Source organism: Penicillium manginii, assembly GCF_028828005.1.
Source record: "Penicillium manginii strain IBT 31320 chromosome Unknown utg000002l:1.0-5564898.0:1.0-5567710.0, whole genome shotgun sequence".
Taxonomy (NCBI): domain Eukaryota; kingdom Fungi; phylum Ascomycota; class Eurotiomycetes; order Eurotiales; family Aspergillaceae; genus Penicillium; species Penicillium manginii.
The window spans coordinates 5,505,650-5,527,074 of NW_026643103.1; the positions used below are offsets into that span (position 1 = coordinate 5,505,650).

At 32.5% G+C, this 21,425-nt stretch overlaps 3 protein-coding genes across 3 annotated transcripts; all 3 read left to right on the forward strand.

The window, feature by feature from the left end:
* Positions 1-520: 520 nt before the first annotated feature.
* On the forward strand, positions 521-1,498 carry N7533_003347 (uncharacterized protein; the record flags this gene model as incomplete). The annotated part of the gene is made up of 4 exons (XM_057099997.1): positions 521-1,064; positions 1,123-1,249; positions 1,311-1,367; positions 1,423-1,498. The coding sequence occupies 4 exons, from the start codon at positions 521-523 to the stop codon at positions 1,496-1,498; spliced, it is 804 nt and encodes a 267-aa protein (XP_056965133.1).
* A 2,168-nt stretch (positions 1,499-3,666) lies between these two features.
* N7533_003348 (uncharacterized protein) lies at positions 3,667-6,350 on the forward strand (the record flags this gene model as incomplete). Its single annotated transcript, XM_057099998.1, has 5 exons — positions 3,667-3,712; positions 3,828-4,282; positions 4,341-5,072; positions 5,136-5,907; positions 5,956-6,350. 5 exons carry the CDS (start codon positions 3,667-3,669, stop codon positions 6,348-6,350), a joined length of 2,400 nt encoding a protein of 799 aa, XP_056965134.1.
* Positions 6,351-14,338: 7,988 nt separating this feature from the next.
* N7533_003349 (uncharacterized protein) lies at positions 14,339-16,857 on the forward strand (the record flags this gene model as incomplete). The annotated part of the gene is made up of 2 exons (XM_057099999.1): positions 14,339-14,990; positions 15,041-16,857. Coding segments are annotated over 2 exons (2,469 nt in total), but the record flags the coding sequence as incomplete, so codon positions are not given.
* Between the last annotated feature and the right edge of the window lie 4,568 nt (positions 16,858-21,425).

Genomic DNA, 21,425 nt, shown 5'->3' on the forward strand with positions numbered 1-21,425 from the left:
CTTGTGCCGGTCATGCGCATCAAAAATGCGCCAATCAGATCCAGTATTTGGACAGGGTACTTTGATACCGGCGCTATGTATTAATACCTTACTACCGTTAGTCCCCTCCATGACTCGTTTCAGCCCCTTTTTTCTATTTTCCCACTTTCTCCTCTTGTTCCTTCTGTTACACGTAGTTCCACATCGCTATCGCCAGTTTAATAACAAGATCGAGCACCAAAAAATGGACGAATCCTTGGATCCATCGATATTTAAAGGTATGCTCATCTCAAACGCCTTGAGCAAACCCATTTGACTCTGACATTGATTAAAATTCGCCTCGCAGCGTTGCCGGTGGGATGTACAATTCTTTCAGTCAATCCGCATGGGAAGGGTAGTTGGTCTGCCGGATATAAGGTTGATGTAGGGGTTCACGGTGAAGAAAAGGAGTATTTTCTCAAGGTCAAAACCCTTATAGCCTCAAAGCATCGTGTCACTGATGGGTCATTGGCAGATTCTTGACAGACATAATCATCAAGAAATGGCCCTGGGGGAATATGAGAGTCAGATGGAGTTAGCAAAGTACATCCCTGATAATGTCGTTGTACCTTTGGCATATGGGACTCTCGAAAATGACCCCTCGGCATCTTTCTTTTTGGCAATCTTTCGCAACCTGAGTGAGAAAACCGCCACCCCAGCGCAGCTGGTGGATGCCCTGGAGAAGTTGCACAATAATTCTGTCTCTCCGAATGGCAAGTTCGGTTTCCATGTAATGACCTTCAATGGCGTGGTGCCTATTGTCAATGACTGGTGCGACACATGGGAAGAATATTTTTCTCGCCAGCTTAGATCGGATATCAAGTGGGAACAAGGTATTCGGGGACCAGATCCGGAATTCGATGCGATTGCAGACGAGTTCTTTCAGAAAGTCATCCCAAGGCTATTGCGACCCCTTGAAACTGGTGGAAGAAGCATAAAACCTAGCCTCGTTCATGGTGACCTCTGGCAAGGCAACGCGCAGATTGATATGGTCACTCAACAACTCGTACTCTTTGACTCCTGTTGCTGTTATGCCCACAATGAATGTAAGTTAACTACTCGTCTACCTTGCATCATTATAGACCGTGACTGATGAGACTCAAGTCGATCTAGGTATGATGAGGGAGCCGAGATATCGGTTCACAGGCGAGCATGTCGATAGATACAGGGAGGTCATACGTCCTTCAGAGCCGGTAGAGGACTTTGATGATCGACACGCGCTATATGCCATGTAGGTCTCTTCTGGATCGATGAGGGTTTTACACGCGAATTTGCCCACTAACGTTATTCAGGCATGATAACCTTATTAACGCTGGTCTTCATGACCACCGGGCATTTCTTCGTGGATGGTAAAAGCATACAGCCCCGTCATATACGTAGTTAATTCAGGCTGATCACTTTTAGGGTTCGGGAGGAAATGCTGAGGCTTATTGCGAAACATCCGAACGGCATTGACGGTCCACAGGATGATAGTGAATGATTTGATTTCTGAGGAAAACATTTGATAGCAGGACCAGAATCTTTCCTAGGGATATTACATCAACTAAGCCCTCTTAAGTTTTGATCCTGTATTTCGTGAGCAATCCATCAAGTATAACGTCTCGTTCCACCACTTACATGGATCTATTTAAATATTAAAACAGATCAATGTGGTATTTTTCATGTGGGAACTAGGATAGCTTATCTGTACTACAGACCATGCATAGTTATCAGCTAAATTAGCAATTGCAGAAATATATGATATTAGCTAATCTCTCATATTATAGTCATAGGATAGAATTCAGTTCATTTTTAACTTAAGTACTACCCCTAACCTAAGGGACCTGGTATAGCGGGCCTGACTGCAGGGCGGTCAGGATTTCTTAAGTATGGGCAGAATTCGCCCTACCACCCTGACTGCAAGTGATTTTCCTAACCTGACTGCAAGTAATTTTTTCCGTACGATTACTTTCAAAATTCGGTAAGTTCTAAATCTATATATATTCTCTACCGTATTTGAATCTTAGATTGTTTCGAGTCCACATCCCGATAGCTCAGTGGGGCGAAGTCGATCCCAGAAAGGCTTGCATTTAAAGTGAACCTTCGCGGGATACAGTCAGGCGAAGGTCAAAAAACGCGTGACTTTTTTGTGGGTCAAAAAGTGGGCCCGGATTATTGATTTTCCAGGTTTTGACCTTCGCTGCTAACCGATTCGTAGCGGAGGTCAAAAATTTTGACCTCTGGTGGGTTAAAAACCCGATCTCCTATTGGTCGTCCGCTATCGCGCTAATTTTACTAGTCTATACATATCGATTATACGCTATACCCATATTTTGCGTATCTAGATCGCATATCAATTTGATACCCTATTCATATGTATGGCAGGAGCATAGGTAGTAGTGATGCTCCTTCCATTCACTGCTACTATGTGCCTTCTATTCACTGTCAATGAATGAATGAAATGGAAGGCACGAGTGAATGTAAACAAAGGATACCGCAATATATATGCAACACCATCTCTATGTCTTCTACATAACTCTCTCAACTCTATCTTCATCAAACCTCGCATCTATATTGATCAAACTTCATATCTATCTTTGTTTCTATATCTCTGAATCTCCAAGATGGTAGATTATACTACGTTTGCCTATTTTACTGGTCATCAGCTTCCGCGTGCCTTCTTTGAAGCTATTGGAATTGATACCGCAGTCAATCCTGACGCGATCTTTGGTTATTTCCATGTAGACTGCGGCACGGTTTTGGGTTTGGTCTTCAAATGCTAACCAAACCCAAATCGATTTGGTCTGCGGCTTTCATATCTTTACCAAACCCAAATCGATTCGGTTTGCGGTTCTAAGATCTTTACCAAAACCTAACCGCAAATTTTACGGTTAACCAAAACCGCAATGCGGTTACCTTGCGGTTAACCGCACTAGCATAAAAGATGAAGATCTTACCTATCTAAGCCACCCCACCGTTTTTATACACCTGATAACTAAGCTCAAATAATGCATTCTTACATATGGTTTCGTTATTACTACTGTAATCATTTATTTTTCTTACTTTCTGTTGGAAATAATTTGAAATAGAGCGGTATTCTAAAAGATAAAATATTAGTCTACAAAAAATTCAAGTTCGAAGTTGGATTTTGGATATTGTTGGCGAGATTTACTGTGTGTTGTGATTAGTTTTTGTAATCGAGTATAGTTATCGCAGAAATATATATTTGACTTAGAGAGATTATGCTGCATCTTTAGGTCAGTAGAACATGAAAAGCCTAACTTGACTAATTTTTAAGTATTCTGAATTTTGATCATATGTTGTAAAAGAGCTAGTTTTTTTTACCTATCCCTAATAATTTTTAATCTAGTATTACAATATAAAAGTGTTAAAAAAGTGTGTCCTAAAAGTGCAAAGTTGCAGTGATAAATGGTTATCTTGCGGTCGTGCTGCGGTTACCTTGTGGTTATCCTGTGGTTTTTGCGGTTTTCAGGGGTATTTTGCGGTTATCTTGCGGTTATCTTGCGGTTTTTGCGGTTTTCGGTAATCTTAGTGCGGTTATTGTGAGGGGTCTTTGCGGTTAACCGCAGGATAACCGCATTAGTAGCTCTAATATCCAATTAGAGTATATCTTTGACTCCACTCTATAATTGCTTTTGCAACTCATCAATGTCCTCGGTCGCGTCTGGTGTTTGTGGTCCTCTCGTCGAATCTTGTAAGTTGTTTGTCTCTCATTTACACATATTGGCTCTTAAGACCATAGCCAAAGATGGCCTATACTTCATCAGTCTTCACCGATCAGCATTCTGATACTGACTTTCTCCTACCAGATGACCTACCATCACTCAATACATATTGTCGTACTGCCACCGAGTCAATTACACCATCCATTTGCTCTCAACAACTGCAATTACCGCGAGCGCCCTTATTCCTTACACGTACTGGGCCACATCTTCAGCGATTTTGGATCCTTGTAGAAATGGACCCCGCAACAGGCCAAACTCGGAAGGATTTCACTGAGTGGTGGCTTCAAACAGAGTATGGCACAAGAAAAGACATCGAGACCACCATTCATTGGGACCACAAAAAGAGAGCTTCAGTCTGGGATCACTTTGAGCAAGTAGCTCATGAACGGACAGGAGAGCCTAAAGTTATGTGTAAGCGTTGCCTTACTACACTTACTCATCCAAATATTCGGCGTGGAGGAACATCACCAATGAACACACATCTGAAAGGGAATACCTGTCATCCAAAGCATGGGATTGGCAAGTTACTTGCGAAGCAGGTAAGTATATATACTCTCTTTAAGATACTGCTTTTAGCTAATAACTTATAATTTGTAGTCACAAACTTCAAGAGCAACTTTAACTACTTTCTCTGAAGAAGCGCTTGCCCAGAAAGTCCTTTCTCTTATCCTCGTCGCACGGCTCCCATTCCGTATCCTTGATCGTCCAGAATTCCAGGAATTAGCTGATCTAATTGCTGTTGCTCCCTCACGGGTCAAACTACCCTCGCCCCGGACGATTAGCCGACAACTACACTCGAATATCCAACAAGGACAACAGAGTATAATAGATATGCTCCCAGAGGATAGTAGACTATCTCTATCACTTGATTGCTGGACATCACCTTTCCAGCAGGGCTTTATGGCTATTACTGGTTATTTTCTGGATAACGATTGGGAGTATCGAGAGGCTCTACTTGGCTTTGAACCCTTACAAGGCTCACATACTGGGAGTAACCTAAGCTCAGTAGTTATTGGTATTCTCGAAAAGTATAAAATTGCCGATCGGGTTCTGTCAGTAACAACTGATAATGCTACCAATAACAATACAATGATGCTCAGTATTCAGGATGAGCTCAAAAGTCAGGGTGTTGGAAGTGACGGGCTTGGTAATGGTATATTTCGTGTTCCATGCCTGGCCCATGTGATCCAACTGAGTCTGAATCAACTTCTCGGAAAAATAAAAGCAATGCCATCCAATAATGAGGCAGAGGATGGATGGTCAGATGACCGTGAGCGCCAGGCGCGTTCTCAGCAATCAAAGAGAGAGATTATCCAGACATTGAACAAGGTATGTGATGATTCAGCAAAAAGAGAGAGAGAGAGGATAACAGCTAATAATAGTTATCTGTAGATCCGAAATCTTGCTATCTTTATTAATGCAAGTCCTCAGCGCCGAGCTGCATTTCTTGTAATCCAGTCCCAGGAGCCTCGACTGCTTCCTCTTCAAGATGTACGGACTCGATGGAATTCTACATTTCTGATGCTCGGCCGAGCCAAGCGACTACAGAAGAGCTTTCAAGAATACTGTACAGCACACGGCTATCTCCATTTTCAGCTTGACAAAGAAGAATGGCGTCAGATCGACTACTTACTGTGTATCACTGAGCCATTCTTCAAGTTCACAACTGCTCTCTCAAAAACAAAAGACACCACAATCCATCTTATCTTTGGTGTTTACAATAAGCTTTTCAATCACCTGGAGAACTCCGAGAACCAGCTTCGCCGAAAGAGACTCCCATGGAAGAAATCAATGCTGAGGGCATTGCAGGCGGCAAGGGAAAAGCTTTCTGAGTATTATCAAGCAACTGATAAGGAGTTTTATGGGGATCTTTATGGTATTGCTACCATTCTTGCCCCATCAAAGAAACTTCGATTCTTTACCTCAAAAGATTGGCAAGGGGATATTGATTTTGGTGCAAGATATCGTGGGCGTCTTGAAAAAGAGTTCTGGCGATACAAACGGCGATTTTCAGATCAGGCTGAAGAATCATCCTCTAATGTCCAGCAGAACTCCAGTGATATTAATGAGATTGAGATGCTGTGTGACTCACAGACTTCATTTTATGCAGCAGAAGTACCAGCAGAGGAGGATGATGATGAACTGGCTCGATATCTTGCAAAAGGTAAGTCTAATTGCCTGTCTGCCTATCTCAGATACTAATTTTATCTAGGCCTTATTTCACAACAGCCCCGTTTATTCTGGAAGGAGCATCAAAAAGAGTTCCCAGTGCTGGCTGCTCTAGCCCGGGATATTCTTTCAATTCCTGCGAGTGGCGCAGGTGTTGAGCGTCTTTTTAACTGTGCTCGAGATATTTGTCACTACAGACGGGGCCGCCTTAACGCTGATACTATCAAGGAGTTGATGCTGCAATCGTGTGCTGTAAAATTCGAGGTTGAACAGAGAGAGATTGACTTTACAAAAGAGCTTGTACTAGCGGGTGAGGCAGCGATGATTGAACAAGACAGAGGATCAATAGCCCCTCTTCCAGCATTGGATCCAATTAGCGATATTGAAGAGAAGGAAGGAGAGAAGGAGGAGGAGGGAGGAGGAAGAGGAGGAAGATAGACAGGAGCCATCAGGAGAGACACAAAAACGAGCGCGTTCTGGAAGTACTAGCTCGCAGGAGGATCAAATGGAACACGAAGGCACACAGCGAGCGACGCGGATTCGCAAGAAGCCTAAAATGCCAGAGGGGTTCCAACTGGCGCCTTTGTAGCTTAAATACTGTCAGATTATATTTCTTGATTTGTTCTTCTATCCAGTTTCTTTGTTCTGTAGTCTCTGTATTCCGTATATCCTGGAGATGACTCTTCGCCTGAAAATTAGTCAGAGCTCTCATACATGACCAAAACAACAAAATTACCAAAAAAACTGCATAAAAATCTATCTGCCCAGCAGGTCACGAGGCTTAGCATGTTTGTATTGTTTACAAGACCGCGGTTAACCGCAAAACCGCAGCGGTTTTCATTTGAAGACCAAGACCGAACCGCAAAATTTTGCGGTCTTGGGATGAAGACCAAAACCGAACCGCAAAAATTTGCGGTTTTGATATGAAGACCAAAACCGCTGCGGTTTTGGTTAGGTTTTAGGTTAACCGCGGTCTTTGCGGTTAGTGCCGCAGTCTACTTATAACAGATAAGGACTAGTAGTATACAAAGAGAAGTAAAAAACTCTTAGATAAGAGCAGGAATATCAGTTTCCATAATTTAGAGTTAGAAAGTAGGAGTAGTCTAAAAGTACCAGAAAGTAACTTAAAAAGTAATAAATATATATTCAGAGGTCGTACATTAATAAGCATCTTTTTACTAAATTTATTAAGTAGATCAAGAATCCTAGAGTAGAGTCTCCCAGTTATACCCTATTAAAAAGATTAGAGAGTTTTAGACTAATTAGAGTTAACTCCTACAACTACTATAGAAGATAGTAACTTCTAAGATTCAAACTAGTAGTAGTAGAGATATCAATTTAGAACTTATAAAATTTTTAGAGTAATTATACAACAGAAGCTCTACACAGTCAGGTCCTGAAATATATAAGCAGTGGGGTAGGTAGGGCGAATTCTGCCTATACTTAAGAAACTCTCACCGCTAAGTAGTGAGGCCTACTGCTCCAGGTCCCTTAGATTAGAATAAAATTAAAGAAGTTCTAAATATTTATATTTAAGAAACTTTCTTAGTTCTAGATTAAATCTAAATTAAAATAACTCTAATTTAAATCTAAATTAAAATAACTTTAATTTAAATCTAAATCTTTCTTATTTTAGAAATAGATTTTATCTATTTTCTCTATAAAATAAAGATAATTCTAATTATACTTCTATTATTAGAGTTAGTCTATTTAGTTTCTTTAATAAAATATCTTCTAACTTTTATTTTAACTATAATAAGTTAGATTATTAGATAAATAAATATTATTTACTACTAAAAGTTCTAGAAATTAGAATTTAGAAAGTTTACTTAAGATTTTAGTATTATTATAATAATATTTAATTAAAAGACTTAGAAAAAAGATAGAAATTAAACTAATTTCTATAGATTCTAACTTTTAGTCTTAAGTAGAAATAGTTATCTATTTCTATACTTTAATCTATATTTAAAATAATATTAAAATATATATAGATCTTATTAGTTATAAATTTATTTAGAAATATTACTTTAACTAAACTAAATATAGTATTTCTCTTTTAGAAGTAATAGACTAATAAGATATCTTTATCTATAGTATATAGACTATTCTAATTACTATATATAACTCTAGAGAGATAAGATAAAAGTTTTTATATCTCTATATTATAATTAATAGAGATCTTTATTTCTCTAGATCTCTAATACTATTATTAAATATAACTATCTAAAAAATATAAATTATATTAGTACTATAGTAGAGATAATAGTAGTTTAAATATAAAAAATAGATAATAGAATAGTTAAAATCTTACTAATTTATAAAAGTATATAGAAACTAAATCTATATCTTTATAGTTATTAAAATACCTAAGAAAGTTTAATTTTCTCTAAAAGATAAAGAGAAATTAACTAAGAATTAAGAGTAAATTCTCTCTAAGTTAATAGTATTTTAGGATATATTTAAAACTTAAAATTCTAAGATTATATTACTATAAAAGAAAACTAATTATTTAATTAAACTTAAAAAAGATATATTACTTCTATATAGTCTAATCTACTCTCTCTTATAAGTATAACTTATAGAGCTATAGAAATATCTTAATAAAAATCTAGTAAATAGTTAAATTTAACTCTCTAAAAGCTCTATAGATATTTCTATTCTATTTATACTAAAAAAGAATAGAGATCTATATCTCTATATTAATTATTAAAGATTAAATAAAGTCTCTATTAAAAATTAGTACTCTCTATCCCTTATCTTAAAGATTCTTAACTATCTTTCTAGTACTAAATTCCTTAGTAAAATTAATATATAAAATATATACTATTAGATTTATTTTTAAGAAAAAAAAGAATAGAAGACTATATTCTAAATAAGATATAGCTATTTTAAATATATAGTAATACTTTTTAGACTTACTAATATATCTATAATATTCTAAAGTTATATCTATACTATACTCTATAGTTTCCTTAATACTATTTATATTATATATTTTAATAATATTCTTATCTTCTTAAAGATATATAAAGAATATATAAAATATCTAAGTCTTATACTTAAAAGACTATAGAAAGTATAACTATTTATTAAAATATCTAAATATAACTTCTATAAATTCTAAGTTAAATTTTTTAGCTTTATTATTAGTTAAAATAGAATCTTAATAGATCTAGAATAAATTTAAACTATCTAAAAATAGAAATAGCTAATATCTTATAGAGATATTTAGATCTTTCTTAGATTCTATAACTTCTATTAAAGATTTATTAAAAAATATTTATTAATTATATTATTACTTATAGAACTCTTTAAAGAAAGTAAAGATAAAAAAAAACTAAAAAGTATTAAACTAAATAATAGAGAATTAAAGATATTTTAAGATTTTCTTAATATCTTTTTAATAGTATCTTTTCTTTATTACTTTAATCTAAAAAGATCTATTTAATTTAAAACTAATATATTAGATTTTAGAATAGTTAGAATATTTTTATAACTAGATAACTAAAGAATATAGTACTTTATTATATTCTAGTCTAAAAAATTCTTATCTATAGAATAAAATTATATAATATTAGATTAAGAACTATTTATAATTATCTATTTCTTTAAATACTAATATTAATATTTTAAAGAAAGCTAATACTAAATTAAAGTTTTAACTAATTATTATAATTTAAAACTCTTTATAAACTAACTAAAGATTAATAGAAAATAGATATATTAGTATCTCTTTCTTATCTCTTTTAATTTTATAATATATTACTACTTAAGTAAAATAAATTCTATAGATAGACTATTTTATATTTTAGAAGAAAAATAAACTCTATCTATAGAAAAGATATTAGAGCTAATTTATAAAAGAATTATAGTTAAATTATTTATAAAAGTATAATAGTTTACTATTAGTATAAAACTATCTAAAAAGAAAAATAGAAAGAAATAAAAATTAATAAATATAATTATATTAGTCTATAGAAATCTATTACTATTTCTCTCTCTAACTATAAATAGTTTATTTAGTAATCTAGAGTTAGAGTTAAACTAGATTAAAATAATACTATTATCTCTATAGATTAAAAAGATCTAGAAAAAACTATAGATAAGTCTAGTAAAGTTAATTATTTAGATCTAAGAAATAATAAAGAAATTTTTCTAAATTAGAACTATAATATAATATATTATAAGATTTTAAATTATTTTTAATTTATATCTTCTTAAATAGTATTTACTATAGCTATAAATAAAGATCTATTTATAGATAAATCTCTAAGAAAACTAAAAAAATTAATTAAAGAACTCTAAGATAAAGATAAAATAGTCTAGAAGAAGATTAATATAACTTTAGAAAATATTCTATAAAGAAAGTATTAGAGTATTAATTCTAAGAAACTCTTATACTATAAAGGATATTTATATATCTTTATTATAGAGAATCTAAAGTAAAAGTTAATTAAACTCTATTATAATAAATAACTTATAAGTTATTTTAGAAAAATCTATATAGAAGAATTAGTTAAAAAAAAGTTTTACTAAGAATATTTATCTAAGAATATATAAAAATATATTAAAATATATCTAATATACTAGAGAGTTAAAACTCTAAAATATTAACTTTATAGTAAATTTTAATTTCTTCTAATTTCTTATTAACTATTTATAGAACTAAGTATAGACTTTATAATAGAATTTCTAATTATAATCTTTAAAAAATAAAAATATAATATAATTTTAGTAATTATCTACTAATTTATAAAATACTCTTAATTTCTCTCTATATTAATAATAATATCTATAGAAGATCTTACTAAATTCTTTTTTAATTAAATTAAACTTAAATATAGAAATCTAGAAAAAATTATATCTAATTAAAATCCTATCTTTATAAGTAGATTCTAGTTATAATTTTACTACTATTTAAAAATTAAACTATAATTCTCTATAGTATTTTACTCTTAAATTAATAACTAAATAGAAAGATTTAATTAAATTCTAGAAAATTATTTTAAATATTTTATTAATAGAAAGTAATTAAATTAGACTTAATTTCTTAAAATAGTTTAATTTATATATAATAATATTATTAATATATCTACTAATAAAATCTCTTTCTATATACTACTAGAATATAATTATAACTTCTAAATCTAAGTTCTAAAGAAAATATTTAAGAAGAAAATTTTAAATACTAAAGAATAGATAATTTACTTTTAAAATATCTAAAAAAAGATTTTAAAAAGGTTTTAAATTATATAAGAAATATAATAGAAATTATATAATAAAAACTATAAATTAAAAGATTTTAATATTAGAACTTTTATATTTCTTTTAATAAAGAATATTTACTTTAAAGTTAAAGAAAAGAAACTATTTTCTTAATAAATTAGATTTTTCTATATTCTTATAAAAATTAGTATATAGATATACTATATTATACTACTAGAGAAGTACTTAAAATTATATAATATTTTCTCTATCTTTTTTCTTAAACTATAGAATAGTTAAAATAAAGATAATTTACTAATATTAATATCTAAACTTAAAGATAAAGAGAAATAGAAAATTAAAGAGATTTAAGATAAAAAATTATTTAATAGAATTTTATATTACTATATTAAATAGACTAAATAGTCTTTAGAATATAATTAATAAAAATCTATAAAGTACCTAGAAAATATAAAGAATATAATATCTTTATTTAGAAAGAAGTAAATCTAAAAAACTATCTTTTAATAATAATAAAAAGTTATTAGAATCCCTTTAAACTATATCTAAATTAATAAAGAAAAGAAAGAGAAAACTATCCTATCTAACTCTTACTAAATAAAGATATATAGTTATAAAAGAGAAGAATAGATAAGATAAAAAAAAAAAACTACTATAGAAGTAAGTATTAATCTATAAGTACTTTAATATTAGTAACTATAGTTATAATAGTAGAAGTTAAATTAACTCTATCTAAAACTATATTATATTAATATTCTATAGTAATCTTTAAAAAAAAAAGTTTAAATAGTATTCTACTAAAAGATTATAATTAGTATTACTAATTTAGAGTTATAGAAAGTTACTAAAATATTTAGAGAGATAAGTTAGAGATAAATTAGTCTTAGTATTTAATTCCTTCTAATATTTAGTAATAAACCCTATATAATTAACTATAATCTAATTAGTATTTCTTATATTAAAGTATAGATTATATATAGAAAAATAGACTAAGATTATCTTATAAAATAATATTAGAAGATAGAGAGATCCTAATATAGTTACTTCTTTACTTACTATACTCTATATAGGTATAGTATCTCTAGGAACTATAGTAATAGTACTACTAATCTTAACTTTATAAGTCTAGATAAGAATTAACTAAAATTAATATAAATTACTATAGAGTCTATAGAGTAGCTAAAATAGATTAGTATTAAATTAAATATAAATTAGAAAAGTATTATATTTAGAAATAAGTCTTATTTTCCTTCTTATAGAGAGTATAAGTAATTAAATTTATATAATTCTAATTATACTTAATTAAAAGAATAGTATCTATAGGAATATAAAGAGCTACTTCTATAATATACTTTATATAGAATATAAAGAAAGGATAGAGAATTTAATTATAAAGAGAATAAGAACTAAAATTAGTACTTATAATACTCCTAGAGCTAGATCCTCTATCTCTATCTCTATTACTATCTTTAGTTCTATCTCTAGTATAATCTTTACCTTTCTAATAACTTCCCTAACTTATAGTATCTTTAGTACTACTAGAGAGATTAGTAATAGTAGTAGAAATTAGAGTAATAGTAGTAGAAGCTAGAGTAGTAGTAATAGAAGTTAAAGTAATAGTAGCAGAAGTTAGAGTAATAATTAATATAATAAAAAGATATTAAGATAAGAATAATTAGAGAGATAAAGATAAGAGAAGTAAGGATAGAGAGAGTTATAAGAGAAAAGCTTTTATTATAAAGTATTAAAGAGAGTATATTACTTTATTTATATCTATATATAAATATACCTAATTAGGATAGGCTTTAAGGTCTTTAACTAAGAGTAATACTATTATATTTAAATTATTTAATCTAATTCTTATCTTTATTAATAGTTAAACTGACTATCTATAAAAGAGAAGGATAAATTATTATAGGATTTGAAGTATATAGTACCCCAGACATTCGACGTCGATCTGTACTTAAATCCCCTTTGAGCCACCTATATATTAAGGCCCACCCGAACCCTAATATATTTAAGATCCTATAAGTATTCAGGATTCTTAATCTTGTTAAGAATCAGTCTGTGTATCAACTGTCCAATCTGATCTCTACTGTCCGATATCCTTGCCTAGTCACAGGTCTCTAGCCTAACAACTTAGTAACCATTACAAGTAGACTGTAGTATCTAAGAAGAAAACTAGATATAGATCTTATACGAACTTAGAACTTCTGAAATTCTGAGGTTAATCGTACGAGGGAAATTGCTTACAGTCTACTCAAGAAAAAGGGGTTGTAGTCTACTCAGTGGGGTGAATTCTGCCCATACTTAAGAACTTCTGACCGCCATACAGTCTACTAGACTGCACCAGGTCCCTTGGGTTAGGTTAAGGATTTAGCTGTTAGGGTTATAGAGTATAGAGCCAATAAATCAGGATGAAAAACGCCAACACTAAACCAAGATGATAAATTCTTGAAAAGCAATCAGAAGAGGGCGTGGAGTGAAAAAGTAGCGAATCAGAAAAAGGCAGTGGGTTGATGTAGCGAATGAGAAAAAATAACTTGGCTAACAACAGCGAAAAAAATAAAGTTCTCAGAACAGGGGTACCCTCGCCCGCGAAGAATCCCTTTCTCTCAATTCGTTCGTTTCAGGGCACTGGACATTTACCGAAGCCCATATCAGAGGTACGAGAGCTGTGGAATAAAACATTGGTAGATTAGAAGGCTCGATCTAGGTTAAGGGTCTGAACTCCTGAATGAAAGATTGTAATCAGATAATCAGCCGACTCACCACACCCACGATCATTGCTTGATTCCCTTCATTTAAGTAAGCATAAATTCTGAGGTTTACATTTTAGAAATGGAAGAATATCTCGCTTCTCAAAATCGCTGGCCCGTGTCGAAGATCACATGATATTTAGTGGGGGCCAAGAAGGAATCTGCGGGGTACGAGCAACTCTGTCAAGGGCTCCTCTGAGCTTTCAGGTTCACGGGTGAGCAAAGATGTCTTCTATCTCGTTTGCTCATGGCAATTCGGGTAACCAAATCGCGGTCAATTACGGAACCATAGTTCTGCCGTCGAGTAGGTTACAAGTTATTAGCCCCAGATCGAGTGCACTGACATCTTCAGGCTCAGCAGCACAAGATTCATCGATAAACTCTGGTGAGGGCTATGTGCTACAGTATGACACGCTAGTTCTAGGACACTTGTGCTAATAGGCCTCTATATCTATAGTTCACCGCCTCGACATACCCTTCGATCTCACAAACGTACCTGTAATTGAAAACTTTGTCGGGCGGCAAGATGAACTCTACCACCTATGGCAGTATTTCAACCCGATCGATTCCCGATCACGAAAAGTTGCGATAATTCATGGACTTGGTGGAATGGGAAAAACACAACTAGCGGTCCGTTTTGCACGTGAACATAAAGATGATTTCACCGCTATCTTTTGGCTGAGTGGTAAAAATCGAGGCACGTTAGTGCAATCCTTGAGCTCTGTTTGGCCTCGATTACCAGGGAGACTCCAGAAAAGCACGGCTATCAATAACGAAGAGCTAGAGCAAAGAGCTAGAGATGTGTTAGAGTGGCTAAAGCAAGATGGTAATACGCGCTGGTTAATTATTTTCGATAATATTGATCAAGACTCTCGAATCGACAGCGGTGTGCAGAATGCATATGACATCGAAAAGTTCTTTCCTAAAGCAGATCATGGATCTATTCTCATCACCTCTAGGCTTCCAGGGCTTATTGAACTGGGAAGGTCATTCCCTATCCATAAGCTTGAAAAGACAGAGGCCATTCTGCTTCTTCTTAAAAATAGCGGTCTATCAGGAAGCAACACTGTGAAGAACCTTGAGAGCAGGCCAGGTAGGAAGATGCTTTCAGACGAACTTTGAAAATAGTACTAACATATCTAGATACCCTGGCCCTCGCCGACCGTCTTGATGGATTGCCACTGGCCATTGTCATCGCTGCAGCATTTATGCGTCAGACTGGGACTAGTATTACCCAGTACTTAGAATATTACCAACAATCATGGTCTATCCTACAGTCACAATCAAGCCCTGAACGTCAGTACCAGAGAGGCAACATGTTGCAGACGTGGATGATCTCATATTATGAGATCCAGGATCGAGACCCAAATGCAGCAAAGATGCTACTACTACTTGCGCGCTTTGACAATCGAGATATTTGGTATGAGTTGTTAAAAGCTGCTTCGAAAAGCTCAGCTATTCCAGACTGGCTCGAAAAAGCTATATCAAGTGGACTTGCATTCAAACTTGCAGTGAAGCCCCTTGTTGAATTCTCTTTTCTTGAGACTAAGCAAGAACAAGGAAGTTATGCTATGCATCCTGTGGTACAGGATTGGTGCTTCCACGTTGCTAGTGAAGATAGGAATGTGCATTCTACCCAGCTTTCGGAGCTAGCGATAATTTCTGTTGGATACGCTGTTCCCTCTTCAGGTGATAGTAAAGATTTAGAGATTCAGCGACGGCTTCTCCCACACGCAAATGCTTTGTGTGGTGCGCAATACTCTGCTGATTCCTTTTTTATTTGGGGAGGATTTCACGGACTCGGAAATCTCTACTCAGATCAAGGGAGACTGGAAGAGGCAGAAACGCTATACCAGCGAGCACTGGCAGGCAAGGATAAAGTCCTTAGCACAGACCATGCGTCCACTCTCTGTACAGTTCTCAAACTTGGGGATATCTACAGAGAGCAGGGGAAGTTTCAAGAGGCAGAAAGACTCTACCAGCGAGCGCTGGCAGGCTATGAGAAGACCCTAGGTCCAGATCATAAATCTACTCTTGATTCTGTTAACAACTTTGGAAATCTCTTCTATAGTCAAGCAAAGCTAAAAGAGGCAGAAGAGATGTACCAGCAAGCACTAGCAGGTTTTGAGAAGACTCTAGGTCCTGATCATAAGTTTACTCTACCTACAATCAGCAATCTTGGAAATCTCTACTATGATCAAGGGAAGCTCAAAGAGGCAGAAGTGATGTACCAGCGAGCACTGGCAGGCTTTAGGAACACCCTAGGTCCAGATCATACGTCTACTCTTAAAACAGTCAACAACCTTGGCCGTCTCTACTCTGACCAAGGGAAGCTTCAAAAGGCAGAAGAGATGTTTCAGCGCGCACTGGCAGGCTTTGAGAGCACATTGGGTCCAGATCATACGTCTACTCTTGTTACAGTCAACAATCTTGGGAATCTCTACTTTGATCAACGGAAGCTGAAAAATGCTGAAAAGCTATACCAACAAGCTATGGCAGGCTATAAGAAGACTCTTGGTCTAGATCATACATCTACTCTCAGTACAGTCAATAACCTTGGTCGTCTTTACTATGAGCAAGGGATGCTGAAAGAAGCAGAAGAGATATACTTAGAAGTTTTTTCAGGATGCAAGAAGGCCCTTGGTCTAGATCACATATCGACCCTTATTGCTGTCAATAACCTTGGCCTTCTCTACAAAGATCAAGGGAAACTAGAAGAGGCAGAAGAGATGTACCAGCTAGGACTGACAGGCTGGGAAAAAGCCATTGGTCCAGATCATACGCTCACTCTTGATATTATGAACAGACTTGGTCTTCTCTTCACATATCAGGGCAAGCTTAAAGATGCCGAAGAGATGTTCCAGCGAGCACTGGCAGGCTATGAGAAGGCCATTGGTCCAGATCACGATATAACCCGCCAAATTGCAGAAAGATTAACTACACTAGGCATTTCAGAGTAGTGCTAAGTGAAAAGAGAGTGTTCCATTTCTATACATTTTTAAAACAAGCCTTTGCAACATATAACTCAGAAAGCGACTCGCCACTAGCAACGTGCAGAATATCTAAAAACACCCGCACCTCCAATTTCCTGATCATATCGTAAATGATGACCCGACGCATGTTGTGATCTGAATTTTTTGATAGCTGCATATCACGGCAAATTTATCTGTAATACAAAAGCTTTTTGAAGTCCACAGTTTTAGCTCTTGTGATTAGACCTCGGATCGAGTCGCGACTTTCTAGGTCCGGTCCAGGTTTAGAACCGCCAAGACCGGTTCTGGTTCCAACTCTTTGAGGTCGCGATCCGGTTCCAACTTCTTTAGAACCGGACCTCTAGGTCCGGTTCGAACCTGTAGGTTCTTCAAATAGTGCAAAATCGGGGAACCTTGTGATATACATTAATTATGTAGTTTTGCTCTGTATATTTGAGTATTTATCTTATATTAAGTAGAAAGTTACCTTCTACAATAAGCAGGATCTAGGTTAAAAATACGTTAAAACTAATCTCTTAAGTATCTAGAACTTATTTACTGTCTGATTTTGTTTGATTTTATAAAGGAAGTAGTTAAACTACTTAGCTAAAAGAGCCTATTTGCAAGGATAAGGATCAAAACCTCAATAAATAATAGTATAAAACTAAGATAAATCAGTAAATTATCTATCTGAAATAGGAAGTGTCTTAGTAGGATTATATAATTCAGGTTTCTACAGGTGTAAACCGGACCGGACCTAAGATTTCTAGGTCCGGTTCAGGTTCCAGATTTTTGGAATCTGGAAACCTCAGGTCCGGTTCCAGGTTCCAATTCTTTGAACTGGAGTCGGACTACACCGAGGTCTACTTGTGATGAGGTGAGTCTGTTACTGCGGAGTATCACAACAAACATGAGCTTTTGGGATCAATAATCGAGCCTTCGGGCTATCCTGGAGTGGATTAGGGGGGTTTGTTGAGTTAGCATATCGTGATTGTGAAGGTAGTATCTTTGGAATTGTAAAAATGCATGGTAAGATAATGTCGATTGAAGTGGAGAATACGTTACTGCCAGTAGACCTATACATGGGCCGGCCTATGGGTTTTCTTGGCGGTCTATAGGCTGGCCTATTTGGCCCATTTGGCCCCCAAATTGTGAGGACTCAAATATTGGAATATTGTAGTATTTTGACGAAAAAGTAATAAAACTAGAAGAGAAGAAGAGAGAGAGAGTGTCACAGGGCTCGTGTCAAAGAGGGTGAGCTTCTGTGAGAAGTAACTAACTCTCTTTATATTCCCTGTAGTAACCCGATCTTGTCTTAGCTATACTAAGGGTTTATGTCTGATTTAATACCGATTTGGTACCGATTTATATCTGATTTATATAATAGTCAGATTAAATAACTTAATGTAGTGTTTCCTTTATTCTTAAAGTTTCTTCAAGAATTAGTCTCTGTTACTATTTATATATATTATTAGTTAATTCTCCTACTCCTTAATTACTATCTAAAGTCTTACCTAGTTATAGATCTCTAGTCTATCTCTTAGATTACTATTATAATTCTAATTTTTTTTTTAACTATCTAAGATTAAAGATAGCTCTCTCTACCTACTAGAATTCTACTTTTAAATCTAGTAAACTCTACTCTAAGTATATAGACTTAATTTACTCTATTTTTAATATTAATTTAGGATAGATTTAAATTAAAGAAGTAGTTAAGAAAGAATCTAGTTTAGATTCTACTAAGATTAATTTAAATCTAAACTAAGAAAATTCTATTACTAAATTCTTATCTTCTAACTAGAGGGAAAATAATTTTAAATACTCTATTAAAGAGTAAATTTAAAATTAGTTTATATAGTAGTAAAAATTAAATAAGTTTCTTAAGTTTAAGAAATATATCTAAGAACTTTAAGAATAGCTTTATAAGAAAGTTACTTCTAAGTAAAAAATATTCTTATACTCTAAACTAACTAAAATTAAGAAAATTAAAATTTCTAATTTTATTACTAAATTTATCTACTAAGAGTAATACTCTTAGATTAATACTCTTTTAGTAACTTTTTAGAAAGTTTTTTATATTTATTATTCTAAAAATACTAAGATTACTAAGAATATCTATTACTTAGAATCTTTACTCTAAAATTAATAGATTACTTTTAGTATTAAAGATTCTATAAATTCTATAATAACTATATAGAAAAGATTTTTAATATAGACTATTAATATTATTTTTTAATTAGATAATTTTAAAATAGATACTATTTTTAAATATAATAAATTTTAATAAAGATACTATTTTTAAATATAATAAATTTTAATAAAGAAATAATAAAAGTTTAATTTAGTTTTATTTTTATCTTTTAGAATATAAGAAATATATAGAATAAATATCTAAAAAGAAAAAAAAGAATTAATTTTAATCTAAATTAGATAAATTATTAGTAAGAAAAATTTTATTAATTTATAAATTAAGTTAAATTTTCTTAATCTAAAATAGTTAAATTAATAAAATAGAATATTAATAGAGAATTAAAAAAAAAAAAAATTTATTTATTTAGAAATAGTCTCTAATTAACTCTAAATTAGAGTTAAAATAATAACTTTTTTTAAAATAACTAAAATAAAACTAAAAATAAATAACTAAAATAAAATAATTTAAGATTAAATTAGAAGTAAAATAAGACTAAAAGATAGTTAAAGAATACTAATAAGTCTTTTTAACTTTCTAATACTAATAAAAAATATTTTTCTAAGACTTACTAAAAATATAATTCTAAGAATTATATAAAGTTAGACTATCTAAAATTTAAAGATAATAAAGTAAAAATCTAAGAAACTAAGAAAACTAAAGATAATTTTCTAAAAAATAGTAGAAAAAGATAATAAATTAAATTAGATTTTATAGATTTAGATTTATAGTCTTAAATAGAAATCTAAGAATTAAAAAATTTCTAGTTATTCTTTTTAATATAATACTAATTAATTATAAAATTATATTAGTTCTATAAAAGAACTATTAGTAATTTAAAACTAAAAAATTAAATATTAAAATATTAACTATATTATACTTTATAAAAGTATATAGAAATAAAACTTATATTTTTATAGTACTAAAAATACTAGAAAATAATTTAGTTCTTCTAAATAAAGATAAATCTAAAATTATATCTCTAAGAAAGAAAACTAATTATAAGATTAGTCTTAAAGAAAGTAGTATATTTTTTTTTTAGATTTATTTACTTTTTTTTTAAAATAGAATTAAAAGTTCTCTAAGAATACTTTAATAAGAATCTAGAAAATAAAAGAATTTATCTATTAAAAAATTCTATAGAAATACCTATTCTTTTTATACTAAAGAAAAATAGAGATTTAAGACTATATATTAACTATTAAAGATTAAATAAAATTTTAATTAAGAATTAATATCTATTATCTTTTATTTTAGAGATTTTTAACTATCTTATAAGTACTTAGTACTTTAGTAAAGTAGATATCTAAAATATATACTATTATATCTAAATTAAAAAAAAAAAAATAGAAAACTATATTTTATACTTAGTATAGATATTTTAAATATATAGTAATATCTTTTAGATTTATTAATACTCTAACTATATTTTAGAACTATATCTATATAATACTCTATAGATTACTTAATATTACTTATATTATCTATTTAAATAATATTTTAATTTTCTCTAAAATTTATAATTAGTATATAAAATATATCTAATAAGTTCTTAAATAACTTTAAAATACCTAACTATTTACTAAAGTATCTAAGTATATCTTTTACTAGATAGAAGTTAAATTTCTTAGTTTTATTATTATGAATATTATACTATAAAACCCTATAACAAAATACGCCAAAGCTCCGGCTATAACAACCGATAGATGACACCTAAGTGGCACCCGTGCCGACAGCTAAGCAGCACCCATGCCGATGGCCGAGCAGCACCTATACCGATGGCCGAGCGGCACCTATGAATATTACAAATATTACCGTTGCCTAGGCTATACAAGCCTTAGAGAGCGGATGTAACTATGCCAGTGCCCCGAGTGCAACTATGCCGGTGCCCCGGGGGTTACTGTGCCAGTGCTCGGGGGTTACCGTGCCAGTGCCCCGGGTGTAACTATGCCAGTGCCCCGGGTGTAACTATGCCGGTGCCCCAGGGGTTACTGTGCCAGTGGCCCGGGTGTAACTATGCCGGTGCCCCGGGTGTAACTATGCCGGTGCCCTGGGGGTTACTGTGCCAGTGCTCCGGGTGTAACTATGCTAGTGCCCCGGATGTAACTATGCCGGTGCTACTGCTACCATACTTAGCAATATTGCCTAAGCCAGCTAAATATATATATAACCTTCTCCCCCCATACACAACACAGAACAAGACAATCAAGACAATCAAGACAATCAAGACAAGCAAGACAATCAATACAATATCAGCAAACATTGCAAACACCAATCTTCTTTATCAAACAAGCTAAACACCTTCTTCTTCTTCATCCAACCTTCCCTAAGCCTATTGAGACATACAAAGTCTCAGAGGTTATGAGCC